This window comes from Netta rufina, assembly GCF_964035555.1.
Source record: "Netta rufina genome assembly, chromosome: 4".
NCBI classification, from domain to species: domain Eukaryota; kingdom Metazoa; phylum Chordata; class Aves; order Anseriformes; family Anatidae; genus Netta; species Netta rufina.
The window spans coordinates 47,195,928-47,219,717 of NC_140127.1; the positions used below are offsets into that span (position 1 = coordinate 47,195,928).

Genomic DNA, 23,790 nt, shown 5'->3' on the forward strand with positions numbered 1-23,790 from the left:
CTTCTTTCCAGGTAGCTCGTTTGCTCTGCTTATCTGTGCTCCCGTGTGTTTTCTCTTGCACTTATATGCCATGAAGCGTCATCTGCTGTTCTCGCCAATCAAAAAAAGGTGCATCTGGCAACAACCTCAGCCCCCGGGGCAACCACACATTTATTTAGGAAACTACTATTATCTAGCAATGGGATCAGGTTTTCTTTTGAAACCCTAGTTTCCTATTACCTGTGGGCATTATTGTGCATGCAAAGATGCAGTTTTCAAGAGCCCTGGTATGTGCCAGAGCAGATCAATGAAATACAGCAAAAACAGAAGCGAGCAAAACAAACAAAAAAAAAGATGTATTGTGAACAAGGTGCTCTTTCTTTCCCTTAGCAATGCAAGTCTTGTGGTAATTCCAGGCAGATGGTCAACATTCAGCTTGCTGCCACGGATTTCAGGAAGCGGGGTCCAGCCCCTGCTTTTCCCCGGTCCCTACTGTGCCCCAGTTTGCTGCTATCCTGACGAGGAACTGCGAGTGCAGCTAGTGCAAGGAGTAGGAAGCGATCAGACACGCAGATAACGGCTGATGTTCTCCAGCAGCGACTGCCAGCAAGAGGCCTTTGATCACAGGCTCTGGGGAGCCGGAGGGGCGTGCTAACCACTTTGCATTCAGCCTGCCCTGCGCACAGGCCTCTGAAGCAAGGCAGGGCACCAGCCCCATCAGAGTCTGTGGTTGTGCAGGGTGGCAGGTGGGAGCCGGCAGAGCACAGAGAAAACAAAGGGGAGAGAAATACTGGCTGAAAGAGGAGGCTGTACACGGCCACGCCATCATTCCTGCTGCCTCTATCCAGCCACGAGAGCGCATTGCTCCCCTTTCAAGGAAGTGGGTAGCGTAATGAGAGCAATCATGGTTTTTACATCAAGTATTTGTAGGTCTTTAAGACATACCTGACATACACAGTTCTTGTACTAAGCTGCTCTCCACAGCCCTAAATACTCTCCTTTGTCACAGGCACCTTGGAACAAGTAGGACTGGTCCCTCCAAAGGGTTCTTAGGCAGCCACAAGCACTAGAGGAGATCATCAGAAAGGCCCAGTTCAATAACACAAAATCACTTCAACATCCCCAAAACTCTTGACTCTAACCCCAAGAAAACTGCTAACTTCACCCCAACTTGCGGTTTCTCGACTGTGAGCTCTGAGCAACAAAAAACTTACCACAACTGATTTAAAAAACAAAAACCACACAAAACCTTCTGATAGATGCCCTAACAACTCCGGTCAGCTCAAGTTCTCCATCTACGCCACGCTCTCCTCAGTGATCTATGGGATTAAATCTAACCACTTCATAAGTTCAGGGAAAAACACAAGCTAGTTATGCACATTTTAATTATGCGTTCTCCTGCTCATGGACTGCATTCCAGGAGGCTTTTCCCTTCCTTCAGTATCCTGAATTGCCACATGCCTGCACACTGATCTAGTGCAGCTCGTGCACTCCCCGGATCGACGGGAGTGCGTGTGCCTTCCTGGATAACCTTTGCTATCAGTCCCAAGCAGGGGTAAGTCTCATGAGCCTTCCTTTCAACACACATCTGCACAATGGGAACTTAATCCGGCTTGAATCCGAGAGGCGGCTTCATCATTAGGCAACAGAGCTGGGCGCGGTAGGCCTGCAAGAAGGGTTCAGCAGATGAGGCCGTGCGGCTGTCCACCACGGGGTGTTTGTGCTCGGATCAGACCTGACTGGATCCTGGCACACGAGTGTGCTTTTCAGGCTGGAAACAGGCCGTTCCCTCTGGATGTCACAGCGGAGGGCACTCTCACAGATGCGCCTGGCAGCTCCCAAAACGGCATGCCGCTGAGCGAAACCTCCGTCTGGCTGGCTTTTGTGCAAGGCTAACTCACCCGGGAGAGGTGAAAAGAGAAAAAGCTGAAGATGCACAATGAACTGCTTGCAGGATATGAAAGAGGCAGACTCATTCGAGTGACATAAGCAAAATGCCTTAGGTTGTTCTTCTGCCAAAAATGCGGAGTCCGTTTTCAGTCAAAGCACAGAAAGTGACCGTCAGTTCAGGAAAGCAACGTGAACAAACAAAATAATGAACAAGCAAAACACGAACAACGTTCCACTTTTAACATGCTGAAAAAGAGAAAAACAACACCAACTGTATTAACATTTGCCACAGAAAGATCTGCAGAACTGAACAAGTTTTATTCCACCTCAGCCCATGATGGGTTGACTAACTGCTTAATTTGAACAGATAAGCAAGTGTCTGCACTATTGCTTCCATGTGCTTAGTGATGCATCTGTGAAGCTATTTTACGACCACTACATTAAGCAAAACTCTCAGAAAGACCATCAGAAGAACAAGCAGCACAGAAACAACGATCCATTTCCTTCTTTTTATTATAGCAAGCATTATTTTTTTAAATAAACAGAAGCAGTATTGAGTCACACTTCTTTCTCTTCCCCGTTCAAGTAATCTTGAGTCTACTGGCATATGCCAAAGGCTCATGACTGAAATAATGTTTGCCCAAATGAGATAAATTTATGAAGACAACAGCCCAAACTGATTCCCACTGACTTCAGTGGGAACTGGGGGCAGCTCTTCACGTCAATAGTGCATACACTCAGTAAACCTGGCATCTTCACAGTAATGCCCCCTGAAATTTCATATTGCATGAGACTATTCTGGATCTGTCTTTGGAACTAAAAGATTAAGGTAGAGAAACATACTGCTAATTATTCCTCTTCCCACTTATTTTCCCAGTCTCTATTTCCCTTTAAAGCAAGCATCTTATTATCCCACCCAGTTCTCTCTAAGCAGCAAAATGTAAACAAGGAAAGGCCTCAGCCTTCCACCATGAACTAAAATCCTTCATGCTGCTTCAGAAAACAAGAGAACAAGTAAATTATTTCAAATTCCAATACAAATATTTCCACCATGGATAAACTTTTGCTTCTCTCTTTCTCTTCCCCCCCCCCAACGTCATAGAAATGTACATTAAAAGTCGCTTTAACAACATCCTATCCAGGTAAAGTCCAATCCAACCAAGTCACCGATTCAAAGCTTTTTTTTTTTTTTTTTTTTTTTTTTGTAGGTACCGTGTGTGAAAACATAGTCAAACAAATCCAGACATGGCAAGAAAACAATTCTGGCCTCAATTCTAGGTGCCTATTCATGCAGTCCTCTTGAATACATTTAAGAGGAGAGTTTAGCCAATGTTTAAGTACACAACTGTTTTAAAATGCATACTGAGCATTTGCATTAATTGCCAGCAATACTGACTGACAGGTGAAACAAATTCCAGTCTTTCATTCCTTTCAGATTTAAGATTGATGCTATCTAAATGTTTACCCAAAAATATAATATTCAAGACTTTAAACTACACATGGAGTGCTCCATGACATCAGAACCCAACCCAAAAGGTATCTAGCAAGCTGAAATCCAGTTTTTGCACATTTTAAACAAGATTGAGGGTCCCAAGTATTTAAATAAACTCGACAATAGCACCCCATCTCAAAATAAACAGGCATATTTGTAATTCAAGCTTTGTTCTTCATTTTCACACACACAGTTGACCACCACCAACACATCAGCACAGGTCGCATTCTCCAATTCAGTTTTGCTCACAAGTCAGTTGGAGGTAACACAAAGCATCTTAACATTTTGTAAACCATCACCTTCAATAGAGTTTACATGAAAAAATAAATACAACGTAGAAATAAATATCTTTGTAGTAAAAAATAAAGGTTTTGTATGTCAATAAATAGAACAACTTGGATTCTTCTTCCAAGACAGCCTGCTTGCTCTAGTAAAGGAGCTTTTTAGCAACTATGAGGGTGTTCTTCAGAAGCATTGCAACAGTCATAGGTCCCACCCCTCCTGGCACTGGAGTGATAAAGCCAGCTTTCTTCTTTACTTCTAAGAGAAAAGAGAGAGAGAAAAAAAAAGAAAAGGTATTGACTAAGAACGTGTCCAAAAACGTTTTTCTCCTTCATTTGTCCACACACGCCTAACTGATATCAAACACAAAGGCCCATAACTTGGGACAGGACTGGAGAACACAGGAAAATGAAAAGGCAGAAATCTTGTTACAACCATGGTAGTCTTGGGATACAGTCAGAGCTGTGAGGTAGTGCTGTTGATTTGAGTATTACTATCCAGGGGCTATTTGCAGGGCATAGCTTCACAATCTGCTTAAGCCAATCTACCTGCATAAGGCTGCCCTTTCCTCAAGGGAGAACACTCCTACCAAACCTCGGTGCTACCTGGACAGGACCACCCCGGGAAGACGGCTCTGCACCTGCAGACCTTGATGCCACCTTCAATACTCCAAAGATCTCCTTCTGAAGGCCCAAAGCAAACCTATTCCTGAGGAGCTGCAAGAAGAGCAGGACACTACCAAAACTGACAGCGAAGCACAAGCAAGTTGCCGCTTCTTTAGCCTCTTTTCCTCACTGCAGTTTGCAGCTTCTAACAAAGACATTGTACCATCATAACAAAGAGCTTCAGAAAAATGTAGAGGGAGAGAACAGTTTCCTGGCTGATTTGGTTTTTCCTTCCTAAGATGGATAAAGAGCAATAAATACAACTGTGCATGAGGAAAAACAGATGGCAGTGGCAAAATTCCCACTGCAATGGCAGCCATAAATACTCAGCTCCCTCAGAGAAGTTTTGTTTAAAATTTTATTTATTTATTTGTTTTAAAAAAGCACCACCACCAAACAGTGTTACTAGGGTGCCTATACTGAAGTGGAGGCACTGATTTTATTTGTCTCAAAGACAAAAATGAATTAGCTCCAACCACATAACATATCAGACTAGCCAAAGTTAGCATATATCTCAAGCACTCATGCTAGGAGATCAGTATGCCTGTATTTTTTTTAAAGCATTTAAGGTAATACCCATCAAGTTCAACTCTTTGCATGAGGAATTAATATCATGTAGCAAAAAGTCCTGATGTATTTACTGTGCAAGACATAATCAACTGAAATTTCAGGTTACTTGTAAAGGAATTCTGTGCACCTGGCTGGGAATTCATTGCATGACAAACCCTAATGAGCAGTTATTTGCTAAAAATGGTTAGTCCAAATGGCATATTACTGAGTACTATGAAGTTTTTTTTCCAAATGCCATTGTGAACCCTAGCCCTTGCTTAGAAACAATTTCCTGGAAAGTCACATTCTCCCTGCTGTCACCACGTGTCTGAAATGAAGTGCGGAAAGAAGCAGCAAGCTTGCCACATAGATGCAGTCTGTGTTGAATCTGACTATTTGAAAAGCATCGTTTTTGACAGGGTGCACACACATACACAGAAAACACCAAGCAAGAGCAACCCCGAAGCTACAGCCATTTCATGTTGGAGATGAGGAGACATTTCTTTTTAGAAAGAGTGGTCGGGCGTTGGAATGGGCCCTCCAAGGAGGTGGTGGCATCACTGTCCCTGTGGGTGCTTAAGGAGAAGTTGGACGTGGTGCTGAGAGACATGGATTAGTGGGTGACACTGGTGGTAGAGGGATGGTTGGACCAGATGATCTTCTTGGAGGGCTTCTCCAACCTTAATGGTTCTGTGATATCCACTGAACCCACTGGGTAGCAGAATCTATACCTAACCCTGAGAAGCAATCAATAGATGGAAAATTTGGCAGCTTGATTTTGGAACAAGCAGTGTATCTTGCCTCTGCTTTAACTGTACTTCTCTCCAAAGTACGCGGTGCTTCGTTGTTCTGGATAAAAAGCTCTTAGAAAAAAGAATTTGAAGAACTGGATATTATCTTCTTGAGCAAAACGTTTATTAAGACTTTCAGGGACGTTAAAGGGAATGAAAAACACCATCTGAACTTCTCAACACAGGGCCCTAACAACTGGATTCACAGAAGTTAGCGGCAAATATCTCACTGAACTGAAGAGCAGATTAAGCCTCGCTGAGGAGAGCTGCTAATTACAGCTGAGAAGGTTTTAATTACTCTGCTGATTGGTACCACCAGATATACTATTAAAAAGTTGGAAAGCTAAACAAATTGCAATGTGAGTTGTTGGTGGTTTTTTTTTTCCAGTTATTCTTAGTATTTTCAAACACAAATAATTTGTCTTATTAGTTATACTATTTTGAGCTGCCTACTGTTTGAGATGGGTGTTTATGGTTAACACTGTTACTGCAAATTCCCAAGTCAATGTCATAATTATTGAAATGTACCCACATCTGAAGTGAACACCGTAACAATTAACATAGAAAATGTTTTAGACATTTTACATTGAAATGAGCCCATTTCCATGGCAATGTTACACGTTTCTCTTTGTGGTGTTATTCAGAACACTCCTATCTTACTTACACGGAGGTGCAGTCCAGAGCTCAACCGTGCCTTACTGAAAGCAAGCCTTCTAATGAACATCATGGACAACATCCATCGCCTCTAGTGCTAGTAACTGTGCTCAGGAGTAAACACAGAGTATTCTGTTTTCACAAGTTGTTGGGGAATTTCTCTACCATACTCTGTCATTATGGAAATAGCTGTGGGTCAGCCTGGCAGAAGCCTTATTTTATATCAGCTAGAATACAAACACCTGGATATCTTATTCACAAAAGCTAACCCAGATTTTTAAATGAACAGGTGTCTAAGTTACAGACCTAACATCTGATAAATTTCCACTTCTACGGGTTAACATTCATCTGGTGAATGCAATTCTCCAAGACGAATGCCAGTGATCAAAGGGGGGAAAATAACCTGGTCCTTTCCTTGCGAAGTGTAGTTGGCCAGATGGTCCTAAAATAGCACTTTTAGTGTGACCACTGTCATGTCAGCACATCAGGTGCTGCACTGTTGCTTCCTTCAGAAGGTCTTGTTTCTGCTTCTCAGCAACAGCAGCACCTTGTCCCTAGCTTTACCTTGGCTTTCTGGAGATGCGTGCAGTTCTCCCAGGCGTTTCTCTGGCCATTTTGAAAATGTCGGTATACAAATTAGGTGCCTATGGGGGAGGAGCTGCTATTTTGCAGCTTCTTTAGAATCTGAAAATCTTCCTTTGATTCTTCAGAAGAAATGAAATGTAGATTATTTCCTTGAAAAACAGGATCCACTGCTTTGGAAACAGCCCTTCATTCCTACGTCCCTTTAAAGCTAAGAACATCAGACACCTAATAGGGTTAATCACACAAACCAAGGGCAAGTCTCAACCTGAATGCAATTCTGGGTCTTGTGCATCTGCATTAAGTGATGCAGAATAATTCCTGCCTAAGCATTGTTTCCACACAGCTTTATTAGTCCCTGTAAAGCTTCCCTGGGATCACTGCATCCCTGCAGCACTGCACAAGTGTAACTCACGTGCCCAGCACTGACAGTAGATACCCCATGCTCTGCTCTACACACATTTTGGGATTATTCACCGTGCACCATGGGATACCATTCAGCTAATACACCCCCCATTTCTCACAATTCCTTCTTTTTGATATTATCTGCTAATGATCTCCAGCAGAAAATAATGCTGCATGGCTACTTTCAAATTCAGCTTATTAGCAGAGACAGGTGGATGGAATATTGCAATAGCCCCAGGATAATAAGCAGTGGCAGCAGAAATTCAAGATGCTAATGATGACTTCCTTAGACCCCTGCATGACATGCAGACTCCTCTGTGAGGGAGTACCCAAACTCTTCTATCCAAAAGGTTACTGCCAGCAGTCAGTGATTGCTCTGTCTGGCCTTCTGGCAGTCACAACCCAGTGCTAACATTCCCATCGAGCAAAACGTTCTGCCCACAACCCTCCTTAGAAGCATCCACCCACTGCAACTAGTAGCCTACCCAACTATGAAAACAGGCAACATGCCACTATTTTGAAATGGAAGGAATTAAGATTCCAGAATTTGCAAAATAACGTGGTTTCTTGTATTAGCAAAGCATAACAGCAGGCAATGCTACCCCTGGTTTTTATCAAGGAGCAACGTGGTGACTGGATTATGAAGACTAGACTCGTAGTACTGGGACTTGTATTACCTGCAGAAAGAATGTCACTTCTTCAAAATGAACCGGAAAAAAAGCAGTAGCAAAAGCAGCTGGAACATCCACATTCTGTTTTCATGACCGCTGTTTGGATAAGCGGCACAGATATGTTGGAAAGGATTCAACAGTCGGTGAAGAAGCCTACAGCCTGGAAGGTAGCACAGCGAACGCAGAGCGGCAGCAAACAACCATCGAAGTGACTGCTGTCACAAACCCTACCTGAGACAACTGCAGAGCCCCCACTTCCACCAAGGAACTGGCTTCAAATGTAAATCTTTCCTCTACCTGAACAAATCTCAGAAACTTGTCACCTCGCCCGATGGCTTGGTAGCAGTGAGTCCTGTAGCTCATCAGGACAGGATCCATTTCCCAGGTTTTTATTGAACTGATGTGCTTGCTCCACCTGGCAGTGCTACAGGAGCCTGCTCCATTCTCCTCCTCAACAATATTCAACATATCCCTTCCCTCGTTTTCCTGTGGTCACTGTGCCTGATCATCCCTCCTTGAAAGCAGATTTATAATACATGCCCACCACTGGTCACTGTACTGCTGGTTTGTCAAGATACCCCTTCTCTGCTGTTCAGTACCAGAAACCTCTCCCTGCTCCTGGTTGGGCACCTCTCGTCCAAAATGTGTTATATTGCCTAGGCATTACAGAACAATTCTCAGTTATAAACCCCTCCACTGATGTTCCAACATATTGCTTAGAAAGCTTTCTTAAATAAAAAGTTGTCTTCATAGGTACACAATAAAGACTCAAAAACTGAGTATTAGCAGCTGCTTGTCAAAAATATGGGAAGAATCACACAGAAATGTAGCCAGCAAAAGCTGTTTTGCTTTTTAAAGAAACTACACTACCTTTCTGTACACTTCAGCCTCACAGGCCTGTCCCAGTTCATTTTCAGATACTGTTAGTGATCATTTTTGACATGTTTTGCCCAACACCACAAAGACTTGTGTACCCCACGAACAGCACAATTCAGGACTAACACCACCTTTAATGAGCTGGAAAAGCTGCAGTGGCAATTCGTGTACCAAACCTCCTTCCTGGTTCTGTGACAAACCTCCAATGCCAGGGCACCGGGAGCCTTGGAAAAGGTCACTCGGGCAGGAGCTACCTGGGGGTGATGACAGCAAACCGAGGGAAGCCTTGCAGCTGCTTTTTGGGGCCCAGCTCAGGAAGCAGCTCTGAATGCTGTGCTTTTGGAAAATAGCCACTATCGCCTGGAAGGTCTGCTACCAGCCCCGGACAGGTAGCAGGGCAGGGAGGTGAGCAGCTCTTTGAGGCTCCTGTGTAACAAAGGTTAGCTCCTACATTGGTGTGCTGCCACCCTGCTCTACCAGTCACACCTGGAAACGGTGCTCCACCCAGAAGAGCTGTTTCAGTTAAATGCTCTGGGTAAGCTGCTGCTTTATTTCTTGTTCCTGGCCCTCACAGCCCTCCTCTCCCTTTAGCTTTAATGCTGTGGCAACAAAAGCCCTAAAAAATTGGGCCAGCTACACCCACACGAGCATTATCCTGTCCACAGAAACATGTGCCCCTTTCTGTGACTGAAATTCACTGCTTGAAAGTAACTCAAGTGGCGCTGCGATGATCTAAGGATGACACCGCTTCCCATCCTCCCTCGTGGTGGCTCACGGAAGTGCCAAGGCGACCCCTCCCTGGTCCAAATATTTTGGCAAGTTCTTCACATAAATAGGAGCACACTGAACATGCTGTGCTGGTGACTCGTGGAGAGATGCCCATGCAGTCTCAAACATCCCAGCAACATGGAGCTGGGTACCTTGGAGCTGCATGGGTGACCTCCACCTAAGTGCACAGTGTTTTCTTTCCTGATCTTCTAGCTATCTTAGAACTGCACATGGAAGTGTTCTGGAAAAAATAAAATCTTTTTAATGTGAACAACTTGGAGCACAAAAATAAAGAGGATCTTGAGGGGAAAATCACAAGCCTTATTTAAAGACATCCCAAAACACAGCCTGGGATTTTTGCCCAGAATGAACAGGTAAGCCTGGAAAGTGCAAAGGGTCCGGATGCCACTACCACCAAGCCAGCCACCCGAGCAGCTGTAAACGTGATATTTAGGTGACTGTTAAATTGCTTTCAGCAGACTAAACCATCTTGTCGTTTCTTCTGATGTAGTGGAGTTTAAAGGACAGCCAGAGCGTGTCCCTTGGCTTCAGAGGGTGTACACACACACACACAGCAGTCAGTCCTCAGGCCACCGTGGGAAGTGCTGTCACCAGCAAGGTCTCCGGTTGCAGGTGACTGCATGCAGCTCAAGCTGCCTACAGCCCGAGTGGACATGACTTTAACACTTGCAGATTTTAGAACATATTTCAGAACCGCAAAACTCATTTTCAACGGCTATCAAACTCTCTTGGCCTGTGGTAAGCTTTTTTTTTTTTCCTTCAGGTACTTCTTATACTGAATTTATGAATGCAGTTCATTAAAAAATACAGTTACTTCAAGTGTCATCCCCTTCTTGTTAGAGATCAACTCCTGTTTCAGACCTGCTCCCTAGATTAGAAGACAGCATCCAAGCATTGCTAAGACATTACAAAGGAATAAAAGCAGTTTCCATCCACCTCATCAAGTTTATTTCCTCTACCAGGGGTTTTTAGTCCGATGGCCTGGTTAAGTCCGCCACCCTCAACCATTTCTTATAAATCAAGTTTAATCCCTGACTTGCCAGTTAAATCTTTTTCATACCACCAAACCCCCACTCCTACCCCAAACCTCTTTCTGCTTGAGGAAGGGGATGATGAGAGAATAGACACTGGTGGGCTACTTTATGTCAAACAGGTGGCATACATCATACCAGCTCGTGTGCTTGGCCTTAAACTGCAAAAATCATTTTCACTTAAGCTTAAATATAAGTTCAGTCAAGTGATCAACAGGAGGGAAAGGATAAAATGATTTAGTACATGAATACACTAGCTTGTTGCATTTCCTAACTGCCAGATCAGTGCTTGGCAAGGGTGACTTACTCTTTGGTATTTTGAACTGTATACACAGGGATAGTTTTTTTTGTTGTTAGAGATTTAGTGAAACTTTCACCGATACTAATGAACCAACAACAATTTCCCTTTGGCAATGCACAGTGAAATGCTACTTGGAGCTGCAGTGGCATAATCCACGTTGAAGTTCCTCCCTCTTTTTTTGGATCTTCCCTCCCCCCAGGTAAAATCCTGAGAGCAACCCACAGCAGACATGACGAGACAGATACAGTGCATTGCTGAAACTCTGAATCATGGCATGGCCATTGAATCTAGACTCATTACATTCAGAAGGTCATACATTTAAAGAAAACAAACAAAAAGGACACGCTGTCAAGTTTCTGAAAGTCATATTGTTTTTCAAACATGCTAAAACAAACAAGCAGGAAAAAAACCCTGGAACTCCTCTCTACTTCATTTTAGTTTATTTCTGTATACGGAAAACAACCTTTTAGTTGTGATGGCAAAAGCAGGGTAACAACTCAAAAAATTTTTCAAGGTGCACTCTAGAAAAATATTTCTAACAGAACTATTTTATACATCCAGCTATAAATTCCCAAATGCATGCTGAAACAATGACTTAGCTACACCCGTGCGGTTAATTTCATTGATTTTAGCAGACAGATATCATGTGTGATGAGTAAAATACGCAGGAACTAAGCAAGTGATGTAATTTGAAATACATACAGTGGGCTAGAAACATTCTGAATATAATTAAGCTTTGAGACATTATGCCAGCCAAGATGTTAATAACTATGAAAAAAACCCTGTGGGTGATTTTCATACTTATCAAAATAAGGAACTGTTGAGAACCATTAATAATGTGGGTAAATGCTGTCTAAGCTTCCCACACAACTCTGCCAATAAGCTTTAATTTTCGACTGCAACAATCCTGCTATTCCAGTCTGGAGCTTCTCCAGAGCAGAGATATTTAATCCAATTACACTGTGAACTTGCTCTGCAACACATTAAACATAAAAAGATCAATATGTAACATCACATATTATCTCAGTTAGGCTTGCCTGGACCAAGATTTTAAAGAGCCGAAGATGAACCCACCTTAAACTTTAGTATAAACGGTACTTCTGAAGGAGAGGTTAACGTTTTCAAAAAATTAAGTCTAAGTGTGAAAAGAGGCTTGAGAAATTGTAGTATCATAGTATTTGCTACGATCAGTGGGAAACCTTACACTTGTGAAACGGCAGAAACTGCGGGTTGTTTTTGTGCAGGGTTTGTGTGTGAGCATGCATGCATACTTCTGAGACGCTTTAAAGATTCTCAAAGGATAAAGAAGCCTGGAGACAAGCATCTCGCTAAAACTGCTGCCACCAAACATCCATAAGAACTCATCTGCATCTCTTAAAGGCTGCTCGTATATGTAATTAGAAGTAACGCTTGCTGTTAAACAACATATCATTTCTTAAGAGTAGGTACATGAACAAATTGCTTGTTTCTTATTTAAGAAAACAAACACACACTCCTTCAAGTGTTGTCTTATCTGGGACATGAGCTATTCAAAGTATTCATCATCAAAGAATCCCACCAACTTTATGTGAACCTATTGGATAAAAATATTAGTGTTTCACTGACCTTCAAAGTCCACATCCCCAACTAATTTGGTCTTTCCTGTAAGAGGATCATGGATATGATTGATGCCTACATCTATCACAGCTGCACCTTCTTTGACCATATCGGTTGTAATCAACTTCGGGATACCTGGAATCATCAAGGTATTTGATTAACACAGCCAGATAGTCTTAGGTCATCAATTCCAAGTTATAGTAATGTGTGTATGCACATGTTATGTATACTTACACCAAAAAATATAAATAAAAAGAAATCTTTCACTTAAACTTTTCTTGACACATCACACAGAGAACACAATTGGCTTCACACAGCCTGTAACTTTTAGACAAAAAGCTTGACAGCTGTTTATTCCGAGCGAATATTTTCAGATAAGCCTGTGGTCACAAATGTAGTCAACATGATCCCAGTGAACTATGTGCTTGCCGGTTTGTGGTGGCAAGTCACCTTCATAACTTTTCCAAAGAAAAAAAAGCTGGATGATAAAGGTGTTGCATGAGCTACAAGAAATGTTTAGGGTTGTTGGAATTCCACCAGTCCAGAAATGTCAGGAACCTCTGAAGCAAACTATGTATGTTATCTTGGCAATGTTTTCTTTTGTCTTGGCTTTTTTTTAGCATCTGTATTCGATTCATGCTACTCTTCTTGCCTTCTCTGACCGGTCACGTACTCCTTAGATGCAATGCTTTTCAGGCAGTTAATAAAATACTAAATACAAGCTACACAAAATGTTATTGTAAAAAAATTAAAAAAAAAAAAGCACGGTGAGAGAATCTGATCTATGTCACCAGCTTATTTTTCATTACTCCAATATATGAATGAGGTAAACAACAGAAACAAACAAACAAAAGGGGCCAACTCAATTTACCCATAAGTGTCAGATCAGTCTGCAAGAGAAAAGCAACTGCCTTTCAAATAGAACTTCTTCTACCTGACCTCCTGAGTGAGAAAAGAAAAGCATACTGGATAGAATACTGGCCGGGTAATTGTACTCAGGTATAACTGGTAGGTAACAACAGGCTCTGGTGGTTCTTGATGAAAACCTAAGTTTGTGTGGAAAGAGTTCTACAAGGGCCAGGTGTTCATTTATAATGGCACTAACGTGACAGAAGAGAACACCTACTATTTAGTAGTGACACAAAATGCAAATGACCCAAAGCTGGAAAGAACTTGAAACGGATTAGCTTAGATTTCAAACACCGCTGGCAAAAAGGAGAAAAGCACCAAAAAACAGCTGACATTCAACAGCAAGAAAGGCAAGATACCATTCCTTTACATACGAATGATTACCCCTTGCAAAGGCAAGGCAGTCAGCAACTGGTTAGGTGGTCACTTTTCAACAAAAAAAATTTGGAATTAGATCAACTGAACCTGAACAGACAGTCACACTACTGCAAGACACGCAAAACTCCTGATCTCTTCAACAGACAACATCAGCTGGGACACCATATTCCTGCTGTGGATGCCAGCTTTCTCTGATCTGTCTGTCCATCTCTATGAGCACCAACAAGAACAATGAAGGTTATGAGGAAACACTGCCCCGAATGAACTTGCCTGATTTCATGGCAGCCTTCAAAAAACACAAAAAAGCTTTTTGGCACTAGGCTTCCCATCCCCACAAACAACCACAACCGATGTTATGCAAAAAAAAAAAAAAAAAAAAAAATTGTTCTTTGCTGCACTGTCCAGAATTTTTAAACCATAAGAACAGAGGAACGGGGGAGCAAGTAGCCCAAGAAGAGAACCATGTCTCTATCACAGGAAATGTTAAAAGCAGATTGAACAGGTATATCAAATATCCATCATAGTGCACCAGAAGTTAAGGCAGGGGCTTTCAAAAAACTTCCTTGCCCTACTTTTCTACGATTTGCAATTCTGCCACTTGGAACAGACTTCCCTGCTTGACCAAAGATGCCGGACCTCAACATCACATACCTTCATCAGCTCCAGGTGAGCTACATCTGGGTAATTTCCTGGGGTTTGACACTTCTATTGTAAAGAAACCCTAGCTAGCAGGGTACTGTGACAAACCTCCGCAGAACTTCCACATACAACTCATTTTCTCAATGCATTTAAATTCCAAATATGTTGATATTCATTACAAAGATGTTTGATAGCCAGCACATATAAACGCTAAAAGGTCACTTAAAGTTCTGGACAAAAAACTTGAGGCAACAGCATATGTTCCCAGTCAACACAGTTCATCTATCTGTATACATTGCAAGCAACACCAAAACAATTATTTAGGTGCTAGGACAAGAGAAGCACAACAATGACAACTTAATTGCCCACAGGATCTGAGCTGGGTCCTACTGAAGGGATAGCAAAACACTGTTTTCTACAGCAGCACTCCCAAACTGGAAGCGTCTTCCATTTCACAAAGAACTGCCACAACAGATTGCAAACAGCAGACAGCACTACACATTTACTTCAAGATGAATGTCACTGAACTTCCCAAGTGTTCTCAAGTAATAGGTAATGCTTTTCTAGCATACCAACAGCTCCACTGGATGCACACAAAAGACCTTTCTTTCAAGTACCAGGAGTTCAGGAGGAGCTCTCTTAATGAACAGCAATTTTAAGGCTGCCCTAGAACAGAAACACGAGCACTGCTTACCAACAGCAGCATCATGTGTGACCAGACATCTGAAAATTAATTCCTGGACAGACTCAGAACAAATGAACCACCTCTTCAAATGCTAAGGCAAATTACTATCTGAGACCTACGTCTAGTGCTATCTAGTGCTAAGTCAGTACACGCTATCAGAGAGTCAAGACTACAAAGTCATCAGCCATCATCTGCATTACATTAGCCTATCACACCTTAAAGGCAACAGCTGCAATCTTTTTTGTGCATTTGCTTTAAATGACCTCCAAAATTTCTTTCCTGCTACACATCCTCTAGCTTGGAATGAAAGGAAATTGCAAATTTCAAATAAGTTAAACTTTTACCCTGCTTCTTCAGTTATTCCTTCAGTTTTACGTTCTTTGAAGAACGGCTACCTTGGTAGTAGTATCTGCAAAGGGGGAATCTAAATTCCCTCTGCTGCCCTCCCCTTGAAATCAGCCTTCTCTCAGGAGAGAAAAAAAAAAAAAGAAAAGAAGAAGAAAGCACATCCATGTTTTTTGGGAGCACGATGTTATTGGAGGCAACTGCTGGCAGACAAGGGCTGTGGATTCATTTGAAGTGCTGGACGTCTGCCAGCAAGTCATTTGGCTACAAGCAACACAAGAACCTTCCTTTCCTTTCTCACTCCCCCATAGGACGCAAGCTTGAAACTCTGCTTTTAATGTTGAGCAAGCCAAGACCTCAAATTCTTTCCTATGCTGTTGATAAGATCTGGCTGCATCTACTTCATCGCTCTTATGCAATCAATCGCAAGCTGGCTGGTAATTGGATAATGCCTTCGTCTTATGGGGGTTAATGATCTGTGTGTGATAGGGATGGAAGCACATTAACGGAAGTTGCACAGTTACACCCTTTGTAAAATGGTTTGATAATAGGCCAAATACTTAATAGCAACAAATAAACTAACCCCCAAACCAAATGAGCAGATCTATTTACTTAAGCCTACTTTACATACCAAGTAGGGAGAGATAAGCGTTAGAGCAGCTATTCCTAAAATGCAGTGATTGAAGAATGTGGGAAAATCTTTCTTTACTAATTTTTGTCAAAAACAGTGAATCATGCTTTCAACAAAAAAAATAAACTCCTCCCTAATCCCAGTTTAGGTATAAGGACTGTAAGGTAGCTAAATCCTGAGGAAGTTAACCAGCGACTGGCTGAATAAAGCACCCTGGCAAATCAGCAATTCCCATGCAGGAGGACCACAGATCATGTCCTGAGGGACAGCGCAAGTTTGCCCAGAAGAATTTCATCTGGCATTTGGCACCTCGGTTCCTTCTCTTCACCTTCTCTCCGAAGGTAACAGGCAGGTGAGTTGTCTCTCCCAAGGCAGACTGGAAAGCCCAGAGAGCAGCAGCAGCAGATTACAGGAGACAAAGACTGCCTACTGCCTCCATCACTGCCCTGGAAACACTGCAACAGCTGCATGAGCACCATAACTAAAGGTTTACTTAGTCTGTCATTATGGGACTGGTGTGATAGCAACAGGAGCAGACACCATAGGATGTCTGCATAGGCAGGGACAATGGCTTATGAAGTCCGTAGTGGGATGCAAAGTGCCAGGTGTGCTTGGGAGGAAATACTACACTTTGGCTAGAAAGGCAAAAGGTGTGTGGCACAGAGTTGAGAAAGCTCCAGCTGGAAGCAGAGACGAAGATTTCAGGGAGGGAATGAAAATGAGAATTAAGGGAATGCCTCATGATGCAATGAGTTGGGAGGGGACGAGAGAGAAGGAATAAATTGCATCAATATTTACCATCACAGAAAGCTGGACAACCAGGGTACCAAGGATGGGAGCCAACAAGAAGCAGCCTCTGAAGATGGGCATTCCCAAACTCCAGAGTAAAGACAGAAGCACCTGGTGTGAACTGTTTGAGAACCATGAACACAAGTGAACAGGAAACTCCTCAGAGACAGAGCACCATAACAGAATGAACACGCTTAGTGTCACAAGTCACCAAAAGGGGAGGCAGAGGGCAGGTGGCTCTTAGAGCATTATATGGGAAGAGGAGAACAGAAATCTTGCTCTTTTACACAGTGTATTGGATTTACATGGCAAGAGTTTGGTAGCAGCAGGGCTGAAAGAGCAGCCTCGGTGAGGAGTTCAGAAGTTGCCCCAAGTTAGCTAAAAGCCAGTTCCAGCAGACTCTACAAGGGAGAGAAGGGAGCCGATGCTGGGCAGAGCTATGCCAATGAGCAACACTGGTTGGACTTCTATGAGAACGCAGGCAAGAAAGGAAACAAATGGCTGCACAACAGCAGCTGGGAAAGGGGATTGAGAAAAGATGTAAGAAATGAGATTGCAGGCACTGTGGTCAGTGAAGAAAGTGAGGATGAAGTGGAACACAAGTTCCTCAGCAGTTCCCCTGCATGGTGTACCATGGCAGAGCAGTTTTTTGTCCTTATCTCAACCCTTGAGCCCTTTTTCATCACATTGTCTTCCCTCGTCTGGGAGAGAGAAGGCAGTTATGGTGGAGTTTAGTTAACTATTAGGGTGAAACCGACTCACAGAAAGCTTTCTTCCCTTCGCACATCTTGCATGGTGGTCTGTGACACTGTAAATGCTTCCTTTCTTGCACTGCTAACTAAATTGGTCACATGTTTCGAGGGTTAAGCCCAGCACCATCCCAAAGGCCCAATGCACACAGTTCTCAAGAAGGGGAACATGGAGGGACATCCTTCCAAGGTGTCATCCTCCCCAGAGTTCTCTCTGGGGCAGGGCTGCATGCTGTTTGCACAATCTAGCCCTAGGTTTTTTCATCATTCAAAGCATATCTCATGTTGTGTAACAAGTGTTGTATCATGCTCTTCTTACAAATGACATGAGGAAAAATAATGTGAACAAACACAGCTGAATTGCTACTGAAATGTTTCACTACAAGCGTAACTGATGACAAAGCATTCAGCAGACAAAAAAACCTTCAACTATGATTAAATCAGAAGCAGTATATGTTGATATTACTAGTTTATTTCCAATTAGCAGACACATCATTATTTTTCATTCCGTGTGAGAATTCTGGTCTGACCCACAGTTGAGTAATCCCATGTGGGAGAACTGAGCTGTTTCTTGTTCCTGACCTGGCATGAGAAAGAGGTAGCGCAATTAAGCTCTGAAAAAAGGACATCTTGCTTCAACAGGAAGTGATGAGCTTTGGACATGTACCTATCTGTCCAAATCTGGAAAATAACTTCCCAGGACTTGGTCTTGAGAATGGTGAAGACAGAGGAAGGGAGGAGAAAAAGACAAAGACAGAATCTGTTTGTGGTCCTCCAAAGCAGTATCAGAGAAGGAAGATGTCATGAACTCCAAGGGGACACAGAATTTGACCAGAGGCTGTTTGTTTTTTTCCCTGATTAATTTATATTTCAATTAATAAATACCAATCAAGTAAAAACAAACAATAAAAAAAAGCTCAGAAGCACTGCTACTTGTTTCTTTCTTCTAGACAAGTCAAACTGAAAGTATTTCATTCTACATTGCTTTAAGAACATAGACACGGATCTTTCAGAGCCCTTCCTTTTGGCAATTACCATTCGTTTCCTCTTGACATGATAATTGTCAACATACCAACAAAAAAAATCAGCCATGAATAACATGCATATGTTACCAAAACTACCATTTAATTTGCCAAGGCTGTCCTTAATTCCAACAGCAAGAAAAAGATACCATTGTTTCGTGAATGCAGCCTCCAGCTGATTTAAAGAAACCCTCCTGTCAAAAGTTAGATGACTCACGGTTTTTGCACTGTACAGAGAATGTTTTAATTTACATAATTATACCTGTATAAACTATGCACTAACTGGTTCCCAGTCTTGAGTTCACTCTGAAGTCTCCCTAAGGGAAAGGTGTCACATGTGATGAGAAACAGTTTATGAGTCTGCAAATGTGAAGGGCAAGAACAAAGAGCCAGATCACTTGCCTTTCTTACAAGAAATCCTACGTACTGCAACACCCTCAGCAAGCATGAGCACCAAATATTTGGTAAAACAGGTGACATAGCTAGTAGTGCTATCAACAGACACCAAGCTTTTCTTTTTACGTTGTAAACATTGTGATGAGAGTACTAACAACTAGTATTACCTGCAGCTACTATGACAATGTCAGCAAGTTGAGTATGGATCTTGAGCTGCTCTTTTGGCGTGTATCGGTGAGTAATGGTCACTGTAGCATCACCTGAAAGGCAAAAGACGGGCAATTAATTGATACATACAGAAGGCCTGTAAAGCATTTACTTTCAGGTACATGTGAATCATTGTGGTCCACCAGAAACAGTAAAGATGACCGTCAAATTTGTCTTGGGATGCATCACTTACTTCAGCACAGTCAGAACGCTTGTAACACTTGCCTTTTACACGCATGAAAAAGTGCTTATCCTTAAAAACTCACGCAGGATTAATTAATTCATATACCGTGGACTGACTCCATCAGCTTCATTACACTTAGTAGAATTACACAGAGAAACCCAGCATGGAATTTGTCACCTACATTATTAAGCACAACCTGTGGAATGCACCGTAAGGCTCAGTTGCTTGTCACAAACTAAAGCTTCAAATATAATATCAGCGTGTTCAGACCTCTGTCCTCAACCACATTTGTCATTCATCTGTCCCGAAACTCCCTGAACGCTTCCTTTGACCTCCTGTTGTATGGTCAGTGCTTAGCCTTTGGCCTCTGTTTCTGACGAATTTTTACTGCTCAAGGAACAAACAGTAATTCACGTTCAGTGAAGTAGCATCATTTCTTACTAATGTGCCCCCTCTCAAGAATGAGCACGGCTGATCATCTGACCAAAGCCACACGATGACAACCAAGGCTCTTCTCTTCACAGGGCCTAATTGCGTAGGGAACAGGCTTAGCAGCCATGACAACAGTGACACTCTGGGCCAAAGGTCTTCGCTTAGACGCTGTCTAACCAACAATTGCATGCAGGGGGCAGACAGCAAAATCCCCCTGTTAACTGGAACACTAACAGATTTCAGTGAGGAGGGATGTTCTTCAATATACATGCAGAACACAATCAACAGCAGCATCAATATTTATATGATCTGTAGGATTCCAGTTGGATGGATCTGAGCATGTTTATCCCTGTAACCACTTCAGGAATAAATACATCAAACGCATACATTTTTCCACACACACACAAAGCATTTAAAGTAATTGTTTTGCGTAGCTCAAGTGCAAGAACAGGAATGGAAGAGACTGACTAAAAGGCGCTCAGATTTTGCAGATGCCCTACCAGCTTTTCTATCTCCTGATAAAGGAAAAACTGCTGAACACTTACTTGATACCAGAGTAGGAAGTGTTTGAAGTTATCACAAGCAGAAGACCACATCCTTTTGGGCAAACTCAAAAGCTCTGGGGCCTGCTCCTGCATGTATCCACATTGCTTGGCAAGAAGCTACAAATAAACCCTGCTGTTAGAGCATAAAAAACCTCGTGCAAATGAAGGGACATGCTGAGGAGAGACCACTGCACACAAAAAGTGACATGGAAATAGGGACTGAGGTCTTACACCACGTGCAACACCAAGGGTAGCAGTCCCTCTAAGACTGCCCATGAAAACAGCAAAACTAGCAGCTATTAAATGAAACTCCTGCATATTCTGATGCCATGCTTCTCCCTCACAACTATTTGTACTGCGTAGTTGTCTGGTGTTATATCCCCTCATCTCCACCTTCAATTAATTCATCATGGGCTCCAAAGTCACATTATTAGCCATTAAACTTAAGATTTTTGCCACCTCAGTCTTTACAACCACAGTGGCTGCCTCTGGAATGCATCTGACTGTCTAATCTGGACCTCTTATCTCATTACTTGTCTTCCTCAAGCATCTCATCTTCAACCTGACTGCACTCTGACTTCTCGGCTCTTTTCTCACAACTTTCATCCCCCTCCTCCTTCAGTTATCACCTGTCCTCCTTCAGTCTCTACACCTCATACCATGTCCTCAAGGAGAGCAAATTAAAGTATTTTCAGTTAATGACATAGAAGTACAGATGTACAGAAGCAATTTCTTGAAATGAGAATTGCCAGCAGACATCTTTCACCAGTGTTCTTTTATTTCCTATGTATGCAAGTCCATCAAAAGCCTAGACAGACAATCGTCTTAAGAACATCTCTGCACTGCTAGCCTTTCTTGTGATAGAAAGGCCCCAAACAGTACATAAAGCTTGCATGTCTAGATTCCTTCTATTTTCCCTCTCTCCAAAGTCACTTATTGATCCAAAGGGTAACTAATAATAGTAAAAAAAGAAAAAAAGAAAAAAAGGGAACATGACAAAAGAATTATTCATTGTTACTTTTGATTTTGCTAATCTAAAGCATCATCTCTCCAATTACTGATTTGTTTTTATGGAGGTCTCACACATTCTTGAGTCACGTACAGACTGTAGAGACAGTTATAGTTTTCCTCCTTTGGAGGACTCATTCTAAAACAAATTTGAAACAAAATGCTGCCTGCTGGAGGAGATTCACGTCTGTCCTTTGGTGAGACACACATCCCTTCTCTAGGAATTGTTCTATGAAGGGTGATCCTTCACACATGGAAGCCATCCTTAACACTGGATTCTGGAAAGAAAAGTTTGAATAGAACAGTAATATTCTGTTATCAAATGTTCAGGTAAGGATAAGAAAGATGTTCTACCTGGAACTACAATCATTACTTCAAAAGCCACATATATAGTAAGGTTATTTTTACTTCTTGTACTATATTCAGCAAGCAGGATGAGAGAAAACAATGGATTAGATCCAAAGTTATGAATATTCACAGCTTTTAAGAATTAAAATCATTTCCTGTCAATAATTTTGAAATGCATGTCTGTAGTCAGCTCCTGAAACCAAGCAATTACTCCCAACAAAATAAATAAATAAATAAAAAGCCAACCCCACCTTCCAGAGGGGTAAGCCCAGAAGCTTACAGACACCTCCAAAAGGGTAGATTTTCCATTTGAGATCAGACCAAAACAGAAAGTTACTTTTACACTGTTACTTGTGCTGAAAGAAGACAGAGGAAGATATTTAGGAAAAAAGGTTTAGCATGATACTGCGAAGCTAATTCCCTAGCTTATAATGTAAAGTCTCTTGACCTGTCTATGAAGAACACAAATTGCTCTGTAAATTTAGATAGTTTTCCTACATGATCAGTTATCGCCACCTGCAGGACGTTACAGTTTCTACATGTCACAGATGAAGACAGACCCCAGCTTTCCAGTTCTGCTTCTGAAGAATTGGAAACCTACTACCAAAAAACAAAACCAAACAAAAATACACCAAAACAAACCTAAAAACCTATCCATACACCTGGCATCACTTTTCAACCACACTTACTTCACGAAGTCAGTACCAGCTGCTGTGAAAACCCTATCCTGACTGATAACCTGAACGTGTTTTGTCAGCACTTGCAATGTCTTTTCTGGGCTCTAACGTCATCAACAGAAAGTCAGAAAGAAAAAGAAAAAAGCTTCCACTTAATTTGTCTTAACGAGCTTAAACCATTCTAAATGTGCACATAGAGGAAAGCCTGCCACTGTTCAATAATAAAAATCTGCGATTTTACAAGTCATTTTCATGTTCAAAACATTTCATCTAGAAACTGCATGCTTGCTAAAGCTACCTGGTTTTGTATCTCTAACACGTACATCTTGACCTGCTACCAGCTGCTAAAACACAGGTGAAAAGGATAATTCCACTTCAGCTATTACTTTTATTACATTCACATTTCCGATCTGGACTTTAGATCCACCTCCCCCATTTCAGGCACCATTAGCTTTATTCATTCTCTTTCACTGCTTGTCTCAGTTTATCTCAACTGACTTCGGCTTCTCCTCTGTCACAATACGTCCCTCAGTTGTGATAACCACTGTGGTAGAGCTGAAACCGCTGTCTAGCCTGCCTTCCCCTCCACACCCAGCCAGGCTTTTGCTCCAAGCGGGACAAGATAGTTAACTGCAGAACACCAACCAGATCTTCAAAGGTAGCCCACTCCACGTCTGGAGTGCAAACTGTACTCTCAGCTTGGAAAGGATTTATTAGCATGTACACAACCAATACGTGTTTAGTGCTTGTTCAGTGTGCAAGGACAACAGATGTTTTTATTTTCTTATTGTCAGATGCCTTACACTGTATACTACTGCTCTGCAGGTTGGAAAACAAGAAGGACTGCCTTATAAAGGCATCCACTTCTTCAGAATAAGCAAAGATAAGGTTAATAGGTAACAATAACAAGTTAACTCCTCTCACATCTAGATTCCAGGGTACAGAAAGGTATATTTGAATGTTTTTCTGTCCACACACAGCACACTTGACATGCATAGCATAAATGACAACCCCAGCAAATGGCACTACTGGTGAAGTATGTGTGCATTATGCCAGAAATGAGAGCCTAGGCAGGCTACCTTGCAGCAGAACAAAGCTCATTCATAGGCCAGCAGGCTCACAGACTAGCTCCCAAGAGCAAGTCACACTGTTGGCCAGTACAGCTGGTACAGCTATAGGTACAGCTACAGTCCCAGAATATAAGAAAATTCAGACATGGACCCAACTAACTCAAAAGATGACAACTACAAAACACTATTTACAGCATAAAAACTTACGCACCACTGCTTAGGG

General features: G+C 42.2%; 1 protein-coding gene across 1 annotated transcript in view; it reads right to left on the reverse strand.

The window, feature by feature from the left end:
- Positions 1-3,093: 3,093 nt before the first annotated feature.
- The window catches only part of MTHFD2L (methylenetetrahydrofolate dehydrogenase (NADP+ dependent) 2 like), a gene marked incomplete at its 5' end in the record, with an annotated part of 35,591 nt that continues 14,894 nt past the window's right edge, over positions 3,094-23,790 (reverse strand). The window contains 3 exons of the mRNA XM_084285717.1: positions 3,094-3,901; positions 12,563-12,688; positions 19,264-19,356. Coding sequence (XP_084141843.1) covers positions 3,789-3,901; positions 12,563-12,688; positions 19,264-19,356 — 332 coding nt within the window. The 3' untranslated portion in view covers positions 3,094-3,788. The remainder of the gene's footprint in view (positions 3,902-12,562; positions 12,689-19,263; positions 19,357-23,790) is intronic.